Source organism: Alligator mississippiensis, chromosome 1 (genome assembly GCF_030867095.1).
Source record: "Alligator mississippiensis isolate rAllMis1 chromosome 1, rAllMis1, whole genome shotgun sequence".
Classification (NCBI taxonomy): domain Eukaryota; kingdom Metazoa; phylum Chordata; order Crocodylia; family Alligatoridae; genus Alligator; species Alligator mississippiensis.
In genome coordinates, this window is record NC_081824.1 from 307,379,506 (window position 1) to 307,396,224 (window position 16,719).

The window sequence follows — 16,719 nt, forward strand, 5'->3', positions numbered from 1 at the left end:
TTTTATGTTTTAAATTTTAGCATTTTCCCTTTTAATTGTCCTGAATCTTTAAAGGCCAAATGGAAAAGTGACTCATTACCTTGACCTATTAGCTTAGTAAAAATTGCATCTGAAGACAGAAGAACTGGTATTATGACATGAGTGTCATAATGTCAGCACATGAGTTTTAGTTGAGTGAAATGTTTGCCTTCTAAATGTATGTAATTTCCCCTCTCTACTTTAGTTGGGCTGTCAGATCCTAATGGGCTGCTGACTTGTAAATTGCCTCTGTCAAATGCTAGAGAAATGTCTAGTATTTTCACTAATACTGAAAAAGCAGAAGTTGTGTAGTTTATAAAACAAAAAGAGTAAGAACGTGAGACAGCTTTTTTTCCCCCCTTCTCAGATAAAAGTATCTCTAACATTATTTGTAAGCAGTGTTTGCAAAGCATGCATTTTAGACTCTCCCTTCTCTTTAATATTTATTAGAAACAGAAGCAAGGAGCTAGCAATACTGGTATAAATGGTACATATCCAAGGACAGTCCAAGAAGACAAAGTGCCATTATCTTGTCTGAATCCTAATAGCTCACAGAAGTCCAGTCTATAAATTAAAAGTTTAATTCTTCATCAAATAGAGAAGCAATAAAACAAGTAAATAATTCACCCAAACCTTTTCAAGAACAAATTGAACTCTGACACCTGATTTTTGTCATCTGATTTATTTTTTTCCCTGGTAATGGAAAATCTCCAAGTTTTTATCTGCACTGAAATTTAATCAATATCTCATCCTTTCAGTTGCTTTGTACCGATCTCTTCAACCTTTTCAATGTATTTCTCTAACCTTTGTGATTTTTCAGTGCCCTCTTCTTTGAAGAATTCTTTTGATCTTCTTTTTTATTCTATTCAATTTCACTGATATTGAATGCACCACGATAATGCAGGGTGTTAATTATTACACTGATGTTATGTAGTTGTAGAAATCCAAGGTGGTTGGTCTCTAACAAAGACTTTCAGAGGATCCCCACCGCACCCTATCTAAAGTCTAGGCAACTTTTAACCTAAAATTACATTGATTTTCTTCTGTTGATTTCACTGATTGAATGTATCTGAACTGACACTTTAAGCCATCTCATAGCTGAGTAGCTGACTAATCTAAAATCAACTAATGACAGTGCTTATAGGATAAGCCTTAACTGTTTCTGATTGTGCCTCTTTGCTGAATTGAGAGAAACTGCTACGTGTTATTATCTGCTTCATTTGTTTCTGGTCTGGAGCTATGTGAAGAGCTCTTCAGAATAAAAATCTGAGTTTAGGTTCTAAACCCTTTACTATGCTTTTCAAACCTGGAAATTAACTTTGTTGGGACAGCACAACTAAAATGCCAGCTTGAATATAATGCATGTCCAAAGTGTTAATACATTTTTATTACCTTGTTCTTGTAGCTTACCAGCAACATCCATATGTAATGTAGTGAAGCTAATCGTACTAAGCAATAGTGTAACAAGGGCCTTGTATTAGGCCCTGTCAAATGGATTTTGCTTAGCTTTCCCACCCCCCTTTTCTCTGAATAAACCACACTGAGCTACTACAGTTTATTGGAAGACAGTCCAGCGGGACTGGCTCTTTTACCTGTGGATTCCTTTCCTTAAATCTTTAATGCTGTTCTTCTTTTGTTCATTTTGCAGCTGTTATTACATCACATGTAAAAAAGTGACCTCTGATTTTGGTTGCACCAAATTTTACTCCTTGAGCATGTATTTCAGATTTCACACAGCACTTGGCGAATGGGGAATCAGACCTATAGTGTTTCTAAGCGGCTAGCCAGAAACACAGGCACTAAAAAAAGTCAGTGAAAAAATTAGCTCTTTATCTCCCAAGAACAGCATGCATTTATCTTGAACCTCTTCCATTTCAAAAAGCAAAATTTTAAGACTAACTGGAAAAATAGATGTATTTGTCTTCAGTCAGGCATTTTTATTAGTTACCTTGAGAAATTGCTACTCCTATTGTTCCAATGGCTGATAGCTTTCACTGTTAAAAATTTGTGCCCAATTTCTAGTTATGGCTTTGACTTCCTGCCATGTATTCTGGTTATGTCTTTTTCCATTAAGAGGCTCTTAGACGTGATGATGAAAGTTACCTCTTGACCTTTTTGATATTCTGAAAGTTTTTTCTAGCCATCACATAATTTTTGAGACTCTGTTCTTTGCTTTCTCAAGAAAAGTAATTCAGTTTTGTGCAAGTGTAATAAGCCTACCATCATATATCTTCAGCAGGGTTTGAAACCAAGATATGAGCATTCAATACTCTGCTCAGATTGCCACTATTCAAGCTACATATCTAACTACAACTTACTTCACAATGGAGGATTCTTTGGGCATGTCTATATGAAATGCTACTGTACAGTGGTTACTGCACATTTATTTAGTACCTGCATAATCAAGTATTAAATAAATGTGCAGTAACTGGAGTCTTCTTCTTTTGTATGACATTTTAGGATTACATCATTCATAAATTAATATCTAAATTTGATAACCATTCAACTGCTTCAGGGTTAGCTGCATGGATTGATTTTAGGTTGCCATTAAATGATCTAATTGGGTAATTATTCATAATGTGTTGCACCATCTGAAAAATCGCACTACGATTGCAACTCAGATTCTCTTTGATTCTTTGTTAATGGAGTAGGTATCCACATTATCCATGAAATGTCCAGATGTGATTCAGGGACGACCAAATCTTTCTCGTTAGGTCAAATCCTGGCTGGGGGACTGTAGGTGCAGTAGGTCCAGCAACTGCCTTTTAAGTGATGCTAATCCGTAGTAGCTAGGGCTGTGCAAAGCTTCAGTCCCTGATTCGATTCAGTGGAGATTCGGCCCAATTTGATGGCCGAATCTCCAAATCCAAATCAAATCAGGAGACCCTTTAATCTCTCCAAATTGAATTGGAACCCTCAGAATCGATTTGGAGAGATTAAAAAAGATTTGGCAATTCAGACAGAGACGCAACTTTAAGTGTTTTTTTACATACCTCGAGGTACCAGACAGCTCATGAATGCTGCAGTGGTGGGGCGGATGGTGCATCCCACAGAAGCTCAGGGTGGTCCTCAGCGCTTTTGGCAGCAGACCCAGAAGTAGACCAGAAGTACTTCCGCTCCACTTCCGGGTACGCTGGGGAGCACGCTGGGAGATCCCCCCACCGGCTTGGTGACTAGTGCCTCCTGGGTCTGGAGGCACATCTGGGGTCTTCCCATAGCCAATCACCGAGCCAGAGGGTATTGGGGGGGCGGGGCCTGCATGCTCCCTGGCAGACCTGGAAGTGGACTGGAAGTTCTTCTAGGTTCACTGTTGAGCATGCGAGGGCCCCCCCACGCTCCTGTAGGATGCTCCATCTGCCCCAGCATTGCAGCATTCACGAGCTGCACCTGGTACCTCAAGGTATGTAGAAAAAACATTTAAAGCTGTATCTATGGCTGAATCGCTGATTCTCTGAATCAGCATCAAATCTTCAGATTCAGATTTGGCCAAATCAAATTGGGGACAGTGATCTGAATCAATTAATCAAATCACTGTTCCCGATTCAGGCTGAATCCAAATCTGAATCGAATACGGAACTTTTCGCACATCCCTAGTAGTAGCCTAATAATATTGTGCAGTAGAGTATTAGTTCTGTTGGTGCTGTGACATGCTACTGTGCAGTATTATTCGCCCACTGCACATTTAGCGTTTCGTGTGCTCTTACTTGCAGTACTTCTGTGCAAATAGAAATGAACACAGAGAGAGGTAATTCAATCAAACTGTTTGGGCTGGGTCTGATGTAAGGTTTCAATGTAAGGTTTCTTCCTTCCTTATAATTGAGACAAATAAAGTCCAAGTTTTGTCTTGGACTTAAGTTCACAGTTTGTGTTATGTTTGGTTTGGTTTTTTGTTTGATTATTGTTATTTGTAAACTAGTGCAAGACAGGGTTGGCCACTGTCAGGCTAAAAATGACTGTCAGTAAGTCTGTAAAAAAACAAACAAACCCAACAACAAAAAAAGCAAACCCAGGCACTCTATCAATCAGTAAAAACACTAAGCATCCACAATGTGACTGAAGTTCTGACAGACAAAGCACAGCAGTAAGTCTTGCTAAGTAAGAGCACAACACCCTATCAGGAGCATTCTCTCAGCCACAAGCTGCAGCTGCTGCATCGCAGGTGGTTTGTCAAACTGCTGGATCACAAGAAGGCTTCTGTGTGGGAGTCCATGCTAGGATAGGGGAGCAGGAGTGGAGGAAGCAAGGCCAGCAGTGTTAAGGCTGGGTGGTGGGTGGGGGAGACTACATGGTACTGTGTTCAGTGTGGAGGTGAGGTAGGGGCTCATGGTGGGGGAGAGAGGGGCAGCACAGTATAAAACCATGATTGCAATCAAGCAGTGTAGCCAACCTAAGAAAATTTTTTTTTTTACTGTAAACGTTTTACTAGCAACCAAAATCTATTGTAATTCTTTCCTATGATTGATGGTAAACCCCTAAATTTGAATCCAGTCCTTCTAACTTTCGCCTCGTACCAGGGCAGGGTCTGGTAGAAGAGTACCATTTACCTTATGATAAATATTGATTAGCAAAAACATTTGTCAGTAAAGAAATTTGGCTGTCAGAAACAGTTTTCAGTTTGTCAGTAAAATAATATTCTTGGGTTGGCAACCCTGGTGTGAGACATTGACAGAATCATCTTGATAGTATTAAGTACATCTCTTCTCTAAAAACATCTGCTGGAATTCAAGCTTCTGTCTTAGATCTTCGAGAAGCTCCTGAAGACAGCACAAGTAAAGTGGGGCAGGAGCCAAATACTGTTGCTTTATTCCCTTGCATTATACTTACTGCTTTAGAATCTGCCAATCAGTTTCTTCCAGATGATGACTGCAAAGAAAATTCTCAGAGAAACTGTTCTGGGTCCTCCCCTATATTGTTACAAAGTCTTTAAAGGGGTATCCCTGCCTTGGGTTATACTTAGGATCACTGTTAACACTTCTGATTAACCTGTTTCTAAGGCCCTCTCTACACATTACAGGTATTATGCAATTAACTCGTCAATTGCACAATTACCTTAAGACCAGCTACATATGCAAAAAAGCTATCATACGGTAAAAAGCTCTAACCAGCTCTAAAGTTAGGCCATGGAAATGTGTATTAACTTTATATCAGGTTGCTATCAAGCTTTAATGTGCGTGTGTAACAGGGTCTCCTCTGTTGCTGGGGGTCCCTTCAGCTGACATGGCTCTCAGCCACAGGCATGCACTGTGCCCAGCATTAAACCATGAAGCTTGGGGATTGTGGTTGCCGTGATCCCCAAGGCTATGGGGTGTTTGAAACCCCTGGCCCACATGAGGATCTTGGGTCCAGATGTAGCCCAGGTGCAGCCAGGACCAAAAGTCCCCACACCTGACATGGCTCTGGTCCCAGCTGCACCTCTAATGTGCAGTCCCACAATTGTGCCTCCTGCCATGCACGTGGGGTATGGCAGGAGGCGCAATGATGTGGATCGTGCAAAGGGGCCCAGGTTGTATTTTACAAACAACTCAATAACTTTTAGTTTCATTGGCAATTTATCTACCAGAGAGTCCAATGTGATTATACTGTATACCTGAACTGGATAACATGGCTGGATAGAAGTGGAAGCTCAATTAGTAATTCTTTTTCTAGTTAAAGTTTACTCTAAGCTTGGCTGAACCAGATTATTAGTATTACCATTTCCTTCACTTTCATGTGTGTGTTTTAACTTGTGCTAAAGTTGTAAATGGAAGTAATTTACTAAATTAGATTAATTGATTACTAACTTAATTACTAAACTGAGATTTTATATTTGTTTCTGGCAGAGAGATTTCACTAGTGATGAACTTGACCCAGTGTACTAGCTTTTAGGATTGCAAGCACATGAACTAGTGTAGCAGGCTCACCTTTCAGAGCTTGGGTTGAGTCCCAGGCTTGAGATCCTGCTGTCTTGATTGGTGGAGCCCATCCACCAATCAGGAGGCAGCAGGAAAAATAAAGTCATGCCCTTTTCCTGAGGGGAGGGGGAGATGAGCTCCCCTGGACCTGATTGAAGACTGTAAACTCATGTCTGGAAGACGTCAGGGGCGGAGCCCTGGAGCATATAAAAGGATCTGTGTGCCCAGCACAGGGGGCAGATGCGGCGAGGGACTCAAGAAGAGTGGAGCCAAGAAAAGCTGGGGAGCTCTCCCCCAGTGGGCAATAGGCCCAAGGCTCCGGAGGCTGTCCCTGGAGGTGTAGCCTTGGGAGCAGTGCAAGACCGCTCAGGCTGTTGACAGCGCACAGGGTTGGTGTGCAGAGACCTGGCCCTGGGAGCAGTATGAGGCTGCTTGGGCCCATCATGGTGCACAGTTCGGTACATGGAGCCCGGGCTTTGGGAGCTGCAAGTGGTGGCTTGAGCCTGCAACCCTGGCAGGGCCTTGGGGCCCACAGTGAGGTGGCTGAGGCTTCATCTCCCAGCAAGCAGCCAGGTCCCACAGTACGCAGGGCGGTGCATGCGCTCAAGCCTTGGGAGCCAGGATGCGGCAGAGGCTGCTTGGGTTAGCCACCTGGCGTGAGGATGGCAGGCCAGAGCCTGAAGGGCCTGGCCTGTGCTAAGAGAGCCCTCAGTGCTGAGCCAGGGCATGGAGAAATGGTAGTGCTGCAGCGTGAGGCTCAGGAGCCAGCAGCAGTGGTGCAGCAGCTGAGAGGAGCTGAGCCCTTGATGCCCAGAGTGGGGCACAGAGTAGAGAGGAGCCCAGTGGCACAGGACAGACCTGGAGAGGTACTGCAGCAGAGGAGACCCCATTGAGCTGCGCCCTGACCACTGCCACCTGAGGAAGCATGTGTCATTAGGCCCTAGGGTCCCACAGGGTAAAGATATTTGGGGACAGGCAAACCCAGAGAAGGGGCTGGGTGAGCAGCACCACCCTCTACCTAGTCAAGGCCCTAAGAGGAGGGGTCCCTGGTGCTTCCTGGACACCCCCCTCAAGGGACCCCATTGGAAGGAGAAGTATCTCATGCCATGGGTCAGGGACTATATTAAGGAAATAGATGTTATTAAGATTGTTCATGTTTGCACCTTTTATTTTGCTATTGAAATGTTGTACTGTGATGTTGTAAATAGTGTTGTTTAGGGTTTGACCTTGGTTATTGGTTAATGTTCATTGTAAATATATGTATATGATATTTATTTTTATTTTTATGTATATTATAACTCAATAAATTGTATATAGTTAAGAACTTTGGGCTTGGGCTAACTTGATAGAGGAACGAGGGATCTGCTTGAAATTCTGGCATCCCTCTCACAGCACCTCCTCCTGCCTACCCATCCCATCCTATTGAGAATAGGGCACACCCTTGGGTGTACCTGAGTTGCACTAGCATATTGGATTAAGCCAGAGATCTGTCTCTTACAGTGGTCAATACCCGATGAAAAAATTTTAAATAACCTGACCATGGGGAAATTTCTCCCCAAATCCCATTCATTTTGAATAACAGGGTTTAGGCTCTAGAGCCTTAGAGTTAATATCAGTTTTCAAAATTAAAACATAATAAGAAAATCCACTGTGTTTGTCCAAACTTAACTACAGATGTTTTCCATATTAATATAAACACCTACTCTTTTTTTAAAACAATCCTAGTAACTTTTTGAGTTTGTAAGTGACTTGTGGCCTCAGATTTCACCAGTTAATTTAAACTATATCCAAGGAATTGTCTCCTTTAGTACATTTGCTTCATTTTGATTGAATGATCTTTAAAAAGTATAATTAAGAACATATAATTAATTTTAAATATTTATTTCACAAAGATCAAACATGTCTCCTGTATTTGTCTCCTCTGTGAACTGATTAACCCTAATCTTTTTAGTCATACCTACTGTAAACTATTTCTAAGTTTGTGAAGCAAGCCTAGGGTGCCTCAGGCAGTCTGTTACCCTCTGGTGGCCTGTCCCAGCCTGCTTGCTTCTCTGGCCACTTGGTGCCCTCTCCTAGCTCTCCTGACACGTTTTGATGTTACAAATTATGGCCAGGTGGAGACATTACACTTTTATCCGTACAAGTGATCAGAAACTAGTCTATACCCACAACAGAATGGAAGTTTAGCATACATAGACTAGTTTAAAAATGGTAGAAACCCACCTAAAATTTGCCCCTTCCCCCTGCCCTCCCACCAAAGGGTGAATGTGTGTTCTGTTCACTACTGATCTAAACTACACTTCTTATAGAAAACCATGTAATTTAAGATTAATTCTGTCTCTGGCTTTTTGAATATCTGTACCTAGCTTTTAAGTTCAGGAAAGTGTTTTTGATTGACCAGGTTGCTGATCTTGAACCCATTCTCTGCTCAGGAGATTCCTGTTTCACTCTCTCGCCATCCCTTCCTCCCTCCCTCCCTCCCCTTCTTCTCTCTGAGCATGGTGATGCCTCCAAGCAGGTTGCAGGCTTCATCACCACCCTTTTTACAATCCTCTGGGCCCTCAGCCCATTTTGTGCAGTCCTCTGGGCCTTAGGTCTCTTTCCTGGATATCACCGCAAATTTAAAACTCACTAATGTAATACAAGTGGAATTCCTATTATTGCTTGGAATAATTACATATCTTTTTTCTGCATTCATGAACAGTAGATTGTCATAATTCTGCCAATTCGTTTACCTTGCTTAGGTTCTTAAGAATCTCTTGACAGTTCCTTCTCCAGTCTTAACTAATGTGAGCTTTTTGTCATCTGAAAATATTGCCAACTTGCTATTCACCCTCAATTTTAGCTCATTGATAAAGTATTACATAGTATTGATCCTTGTAGAGCAATACAGAGAAAGACAACCGGCTGTTAACAGTCTGATGTCAAAAGTTTGCCCTTTCATGCCTACTATTTTTTTCTTCTTTTTGATCATATCCAGTTTCGTACAGATTATAAATCCTTTACCATATAACTGCTCACTTAATAAGCTCAGGCCCTAAATGGTTTGGGCCTAAATACCTATAGGATTGCCTACTCCCTTATGTTCCACCTTGATCCAAAGAGTCAGCTGAGAGTAACCTCCTGCAAGAACCTTATCTGCACCAAGTTCATGTGGAAAAACATGTGTCAGGTTGAGTGCAGCAGTAGTTCATCTGTTCTGCAACTTTCCTCCCTCTTTTAGCCCATCAGAGCCAGAGCCTGGACAGCTTCTGGAAGCACTGCAAGATCTTTAATTTGGGCAGGTGGTTCTCATGCATGGTTACATTGGGGTATTGTTTGAGGAGTTTTTGTTATGTATGTGTAGATTTTATTAAATATTTTATGTTTTTTTATAACATTTCGGTTTTTGCTCTAAGCTACCCTGGGCCTTTTTTGGAAAGGGTGTCATAAAAGTAGTATAATAAAATAATAAGTTTGGGTGAGAGACTTTGCAAAGTGTTTGAAAATCCAGATAAATTATGCTAATATCTATTTCCCAAATAACTGCCTTGTGGTTACATGTTAATCTTTGCTTTTATAATTCTGAGTGTAATTATTTTTAACCATTTACTCAAGATTGAAGCAGCAGACTCACTGGTGACTATGTAGCACAGCAATTTACTTTAGCTGCTGATTTAGTAAGAGATTGTATAGTTCTATTAACTCAGCCACTTAATCCCTAAATCCCTTCAGAACTCTCATGTGTGTATAATCCACATTTTGTGACTTGTTGCTATTTAATTTGTTTTGTATGAGAGCCTTTTATTTTGATGTCTGAATCTCGGTCAATACTTTACTTGCATTACCTGCCCAGAACCTACTATTTTGAGGTGTCACTGTTAACATCTCGTACGGTGAAGACTAATGCAAATAAAATTTTAGGTGCAATTTTTATTATCTTCTTTAACTGCTCCATTGGTGCTGTGAACCCATCAATACTTTTCTGTATCCCTGATCCTGAGGTATTTTATCAATCTCCTGTTGTTTTTTTAAACTTTTTTTTAAATTCGTTTCTAATGGTCAATGTACCTTTGTTAATTTTTATATGATTTTTCTGTTATCTCATAGATAAGAACTAGACGTGTTCTTTCTTTGAACTTCTTTCTACTGTGCAACACTATTTACTATACAATAAACTTGAAGACCTTGAGTCTCATTCTTTCTTTGGTATCAATATTTCATATAAGATAATGTTTGGAGAGAGGGAAGAACAGAAAAAGAAAGCTAATGTTGTATATTTTCCCCTTCCCCAACAATCCTAGACCTAGAATGGCAGAAAGTAGGATTTACATGAACTGTAATAAATATATGAGGAGACTGTTTAAAAGAAAGCACTTTGTTTTTCTCTACAGCTTAATAAATGGGTATTTCACCTGTTGGGGGTTGGCCTCATTCCCCAGCCAATGGAACCAGCTAGCATAAGTACTTGTGTTGGTCGTCATTCTTCCATCATCATACCCTTCAAAAACCCTACTAGTGAAGATATATTGGTAGATGTGCTTTTAACAGGTACAGTATCTCACTTTAGAGATGTTTCTGTGGTAGCATTAAAAATATCATTGGAATAAAGGCACAATTAATAAGTCTATATCATTTTATGCAATTTGCAGTATAGATAGTCATTTCCTTGTCAGTTTTCATGATGAACTATTTCTGAGTATCTCTGTGCTTGTACTTTATTGCTTTTTAAGTGTTTATATAATTTAATCTGTTATACATTCATACAATACAACACCTTTTTTATCATCATGATGTATACTTATAAGTGATTGCAGTCTACAATTGTCATTGAGATCCACAGACAACTTTAAGCTCCTGACAGTCCAGGACTAAGTCAAATTGACTGATTGATTAGGAAATCTTTTCACTCTTGATACTTTTCAAAATATCATGTGTTGTCATCTTCTATCCTGTGAAAATAATTTAAAAAAATCCTTTTGGGATATTGAGATATTTCATGGCAAGTGTGAATCACAATATTTTTAAAGAATGCAATGAAGCAGCAATAAAGTTTTCCAAGAGAAAAATACCATGGTTTATGAAACAAGTTTAACTAAACATCCTCCCCAGAATAGTTTGAAAGTCTTCAAATATTGAAACTTTTCAAGTAATTGACTGCATTCTGGTTTCTCAAGAAAGGTAGAAATTAGGCCTGAAAATCTAAAGGCATTAACGGCCAGATTCTATTCAGTGGCTTAGTGAAGCAGGGCTTGGTGATACTCCTTAGGGGGTCTCTCGATATGCAGCATAGTTCAACAGATCTTATATAAGCATGCAGCAGTTGAACAGAGATCCTCTACAGATTGATGGTACCGTAAGTCCAATGTACAGCTTCCAGCTCCCAACATAGGAGACATATGGAGTAGCTTAAGAGTCGGTAGCAAGATCAGAGGAGTGGAAAGACAGACCATGTTTGCACATATTCACTTCATGATTTGCCCTCAATAGTAAAAGACCTGGGTTGTGGTATAAAATGAACCATAACAGTGTGACTTTTGAACTGTAGATCTATGTCTGCCTGTTACCTATGAAATAATATGAATTAATGCCACCTGTGAGTTAGCTGGCTGCCTTACCAAGACTTCCTGGAAGTGCAATCATGAATAATTAATTGTAACTGTAAACAGATTTATTCTATTTAAACCTTGCCACAGCTGTCATTTTGATTTGGGTTTTGATTCTGAAAATCAGACCTGTACAGGTATTCTATATTTAATGCAAATCCCACATGAAACATTTTGTGACATTTTACAACTTCCTGCTATGTATGGTAGGACAAGAAAAGCTAAGTAGGCTATAGTAGAAATGTGAGACTACATAAACAAGAGAGAGTGAAGAAATCAGTAGTATACAATTATGCATTAACAGCCCATATTTTTTCCAGCGTCTCAGGATTAGATGACTATGGTTCTAAAGGTTTGGATTAAAATACTTTGGATAATGCATTGTGGGATATTTAAATAGCATTTTAGGCACGCAAACTGTAGCTCACATTTATACTATTAATCCTTCAATTTCACAAAAACTGAATTGAGTCAAAGCTTTTAAACAGAAAAAAAATGCTTTCTGGGGCTAGTCAGGTGGTGAGCTTTAAATTTGTACTTAACTATTTTAATGGATTTGGGTAGGGTTCGCAGTACCTTGCAGGATCAAAGCTGAGGAGAGTTCAGAACCTTCTTTTTCCACTCAGATTATAGCTTCCATTTAAACCCTTTTATAATATTTATTACAGCATAGCTGAGAAGTTTACTAGGCAGTAAAGATAGCTTTCTATTGAAAGTGCTGTTGAATATTCTTAGCTCAAGGCTAATTCAGCCATAATACTGTCCAGAATGGAACTGTGCCTAGAGATTTATTGAGATGAGTTGTCAACTGTGTCATCCTGAAATTCAGTATTCGTATGTATGGCATTTTAACATATTTGATAGCTTAAGTCATTTAGCAAATAGAGTTTTTAAAGACAGGTTGTAGCCAACTCAATAAATACAGAAGCAATACAAACTAAATCTCTGTGATGTCTGCTTGTTGTTGCCATAATGATAGCACCCATTCCATTTCAGATATGAAATTTAGGTTAATCACCATCAAATAATTCATTCTGAGATCTGGGAAAACAAGATCATTATTTTGCTATGTCAATATTTTGAAATACATCCTTCTGTGAAACCTGCCCCCACAAAAGCATAGGCAAGTAAATTAGAATGGGACAAATACAGACACTGGAAAGACTTGCATATATGTTTTGGATCCGGAGTCTTTATTTTAGCTACAGCCAAATAATTTTCTGTTAGATTCTCCATATTACCATTGTCTCTAAATGATTTTTGACTGGCTCTGTGATCATGCTGAAGAGTGAGTTTTGTACTCCATTGGTTTCAACAGCACATGGGGAATGTGTAAGAACTGTTTTGTGACTTAATATTTATCAGGGGAGGAAAGAAATCCCAAGTTTCTGTAAAAAGGAAAAAAAAAATACCTGCTGTTATCCAAGGGGGCGTATGTGAGCTAAGGGTTTTATTGCTGAGCTGGGCCTCATTAGGGATTTGGATTTTTAAAGAGAAATGGCATAGGTGTGGAAATAGCGTCTTTGTTCCCAGGAGATACAAACTTTGCCCAGATCAAAATCTCTGCCTGTACCAACAGGATCTAAGATCATGGACCCAAATCTGTGGTATTTTCTCCTTTGCCAATCTGTGTTTCTTCTCCTTCATTCCCAGAACTATATCTTCCTACCCTGTCATAGGCTCAGATTCTCTTCCTTAATTTTGCACCCCCACAGTATATTTTTGTTTGCCTTTCCCATAGAAATATTCTGATAGGACTTATTCTCTCTTATTCCAATTTTTCATAATGTATCTTTGTTCTTCTGCATCCAATAACCCAGATATGATCTTGTCAGTTTAGAGTAGAGGTCTTAAATACTATTACCATCTTCATTAGAGGCAGAAATGCTATGCAGGAAGAGAAGGTGTCCTTTCTCTTCTCGTGAATGTAGGACTCTATTCCCTTTATGATACTTGGCTAAGACAAGAATTTTAACCTGATGAGTATTTTTCATTTTGAACCTCAAAACACTGTTTTAAAATAATGTTTTATACTTAATGTGCACGCATTTACCTCTGAGATTAAATGGAGCTCGGGTTTTGAGATAGCACATCACATGACTGGTTCTCATTATTAAATAACTTTTTTTTTTTTTCCTTCTGGGAGGGAAAACATAGGAAATCCATCAAATGATGACAAAACTAGCGAAAATAGAACTTTATATTACTTATGTTCCAAGTCCCTTTATGTGCATTGAACCCTGTAGCCAGGGTGAGAGCTAGGACCCTCTGGTGGCAGAAGTATTAACTGATACCCCTGCTCTCCATTCCCATCACCCTGGATTCACCCACCATGCCTTGGTCTTAAGTGATAAAATGGGTTATGGGAACATACCTGGTCTTTGAAGTAGTCCTTTGCATGAGTGAAGGAGAGTCCTGCTGGGTGTCTTTGCAGGGCTCCTCCTCTCCTACGCCCCACCCAGACCCCTCCAGATGAAGTGTTCTGTAGCAGATGTTCATGGCCCTCATACCATAGTCTCGCTGATTTTCCTTTCCTCCTGGTCTTTAGCACTGCACTTGTAAAGAGCACCAGACCCTGTTCCAAAGCAATTGTCCCTGTAGGACTGAAGTAGGCAGCTGGCAGGTACTTGATTAAGGCAGCCATTTTCAAACTTAGGCAAGTCAGGCAGAGGCAGCAGTTTGCTGCTTGCAGCCACGGGAGCAACATCACCTGCCTGAGCTGCTGCTCACAACACCTTGGAGGTAGGGGCAGGAGCTATGGGGATGGCAGGAGGCTCCTGGTCCTGGCCCTGGTTCTGACCTGAAACTGCACCCTGCTGGGGTAGGTAGGGCAGATGGGACTGCCTGTGGTGGGGCACAGGACTGCTAACCTCGCCAGTGAAAGGCGGGTCAGGGCACCTTAATAACCAGCCCCCAGAGCCTTGTGAATAAAAGGGCCAGGCATGGCTGCATCCACCTGAACCCCAGGGGGATCTAAGATTCTGGATAGCCCCAGGGAGGGGGTAGTAACGTAGCCCTGAGAGAGAGGGCAGGAGAGTGGCCCCGGAGTAGGGCAGTGAGCTATTTGGTGGGCCCACATAGAGTAGGGAGTGTCTTTACAAACCAAAGGACTCTGCATAAGCAAGGTATTGAGTAGGGCTGAAGGGCAGCACTAGGGAATGTGTTGAGTAGGGCTGAAGGATGACCAGAAGGGCAGCACATGGGCCAACCCCCACAAGAGTGTGTTTGTATGTGTAGAAGTGCCTGGTAAGGGGCTAGGTCAAGGTTAGCCCAATATCTGGTGAATTGGCTGGTTGCTACCCAGATGAGGGTCATGGGAGAAGCCCAAAAGGCTGCGTGTTGGCCAGTCAAGGAGTGAGACTGATAAGCCTGATGGCCCACAGGAGCCACTCAGAGGAGCAGGGCAGAGTGAAGGAGGCCTAGTACGGTGTGGCTTGAAAGAGGCCTGGTGAGAGAGGGCAGAGTGCAAGAGGTCCCTTTTGAGAGGGGTGCGGTATGAGTGAGGCTCTGAACGGAGCAGCGTGTGAGAGGCCTGACAGAGGACTAATTTTGTTTCAGCTTTAGGCAGGAATACGGTAAGATTCTGGATGCCATTTGTGAGGCATGAGCCACGGTATAGGGACAGTGCAGAGCCATGGATAGTGTCCCTTGGCATTGGGGCATGTAAATAGGCAGTCTCCCATTTAGAACACCAGTTTATTAGACAAGCAAGTCGTGGCAGGTGAGACTGGGTAGAGTGCTCTACACAGATCGGTGGGTGGGCCAACGTAAGTCCAGGCCCTGAGGTGACTCCCTGTCATAGCCCCTTTAAGGGTCACCAGTCCAAACAAATAAAACGTTGGCTTGCCTTGCCCACTTGCTGAGTCAGTCCAATCAATATGGTAGTTTTTCTGGAAGCCTGAGGGGTCCTGCTGCCACAGGCCTTCCCCTTCTTCTGCTTTTTTCTGAGCCTTATTCCTTGGTTCTGGCTACTCCCCTCCTGGTTCCCTATGTGCTGCCCAACTGCCTGGCTGGGGCCAGCCCAGCTACTAACATCCCTTAGGACAAGGTACTCGCCATCTGCTTCATCTGTCCAGTGAGGCAGAGGGTTTTTGGTGTGGCTTCTCTTCTTTGAACCTTTCCAAGGGCTTTCCCTGCTCTCCCCTGTCCCCCTATGTGCCACCTCCTCCAGCTTCAAATGTGATATACTCAACCCCACCAACCAATCTGGGATCTCCACATGCCTCCCCCTGTAACTCTCTCATGGTTGTTGTGTGCTTCATTCTCTGAGCTTTTCCTTATTCCTTGTTTTCAACCTGGATAGGCAGGATGGGAGGGGCTTTTCTGGATGCTGTGTTGTCCAGTAGGTGTCCTGTGCCTGAGCCCCTGCTACAAACCCATTTCCAAGAGAAAGGCTGTAAAACTTTTCCATATGCATGAGATGCTTTACACAGAGTAATCTAATGCACAGTAAAACATCACCATCTACACATGCACAGCAATTATTGCACAGTGTATTAATCTAATGTTTTCTAGTACCTGTAGGTATAGTGACTAGAAAAATGGCATATTAACTAATGTGCCATATCACATATGTAGAGTAGACTAGGAGCAATTTGCTTCCAGTCAGCTTAGGCAGTAGGGGGCCACACGGGATGGGGGGATCTGTCCTGATGCTGCCTGCCAGATACATGAAGATTGGGGTCCATCCCAATCTCCACATAGCTGGCAAGCAGCGAGCTGCAAAGCCAGGACAGCTCCCTCTTCCAACTCTCCCCCTCTCCCTGCACTCTTCCAACTCTCCCCCCGCTCCCCCCATCCAGAGCTCAGGACTAAGCCCCCATGACTCTTTCCAGCATGGAGTTCCCCCTGGCTGCTACAGGGGGGCAGAGCAGGGTAGGAGCAGCCCTGGACTGGACTGCTCCTGTTGGGCTCAGTTTGCTCCTGATGGGTACACATGTGTAGACACACACTGGGGAGCGCTTTAATTAGCCTAAATTTTCTGCACAGAAAATTCAGGCTAGTTAATTGCACATGTAGATGCGCATGCAGACAACTTCTTAAAACCGTGTGTTCTTGGAATATCTTTCCAATCAACCCCATTCATAAAACTGCCATCTCGGAACAACTGAAGTATTTGGTAAACTGACACATGTACAAATAACATTAAATCAGGTTATTTTTCTTAACTCATAGCCAAGTGCTTTATTTCCCTTGTATTGGTTCATTTAATCTTCCCCTTATGT

At 41.7% G+C, this 16,719-nt stretch overlaps 1 protein-coding gene across 1 annotated transcript in view; it reads left to right on the forward strand.

Moving 5' to 3' along the window:
* Window positions 1-16,719, forward strand: part of CFAP47 (cilia and flagella associated protein 47) — a 773,444-nt gene that overhangs the window by 578,806 nt on the left and 177,919 nt on the right. Inside the window, exon 56 of the mRNA XM_059724382.1 lies at window positions 10,283-10,439. Coding sequence (XP_059580365.1) covers window positions 10,283-10,439 — 157 coding nt within the window. The remainder of the gene's footprint in view (window positions 1-10,282; window positions 10,440-16,719) is intronic.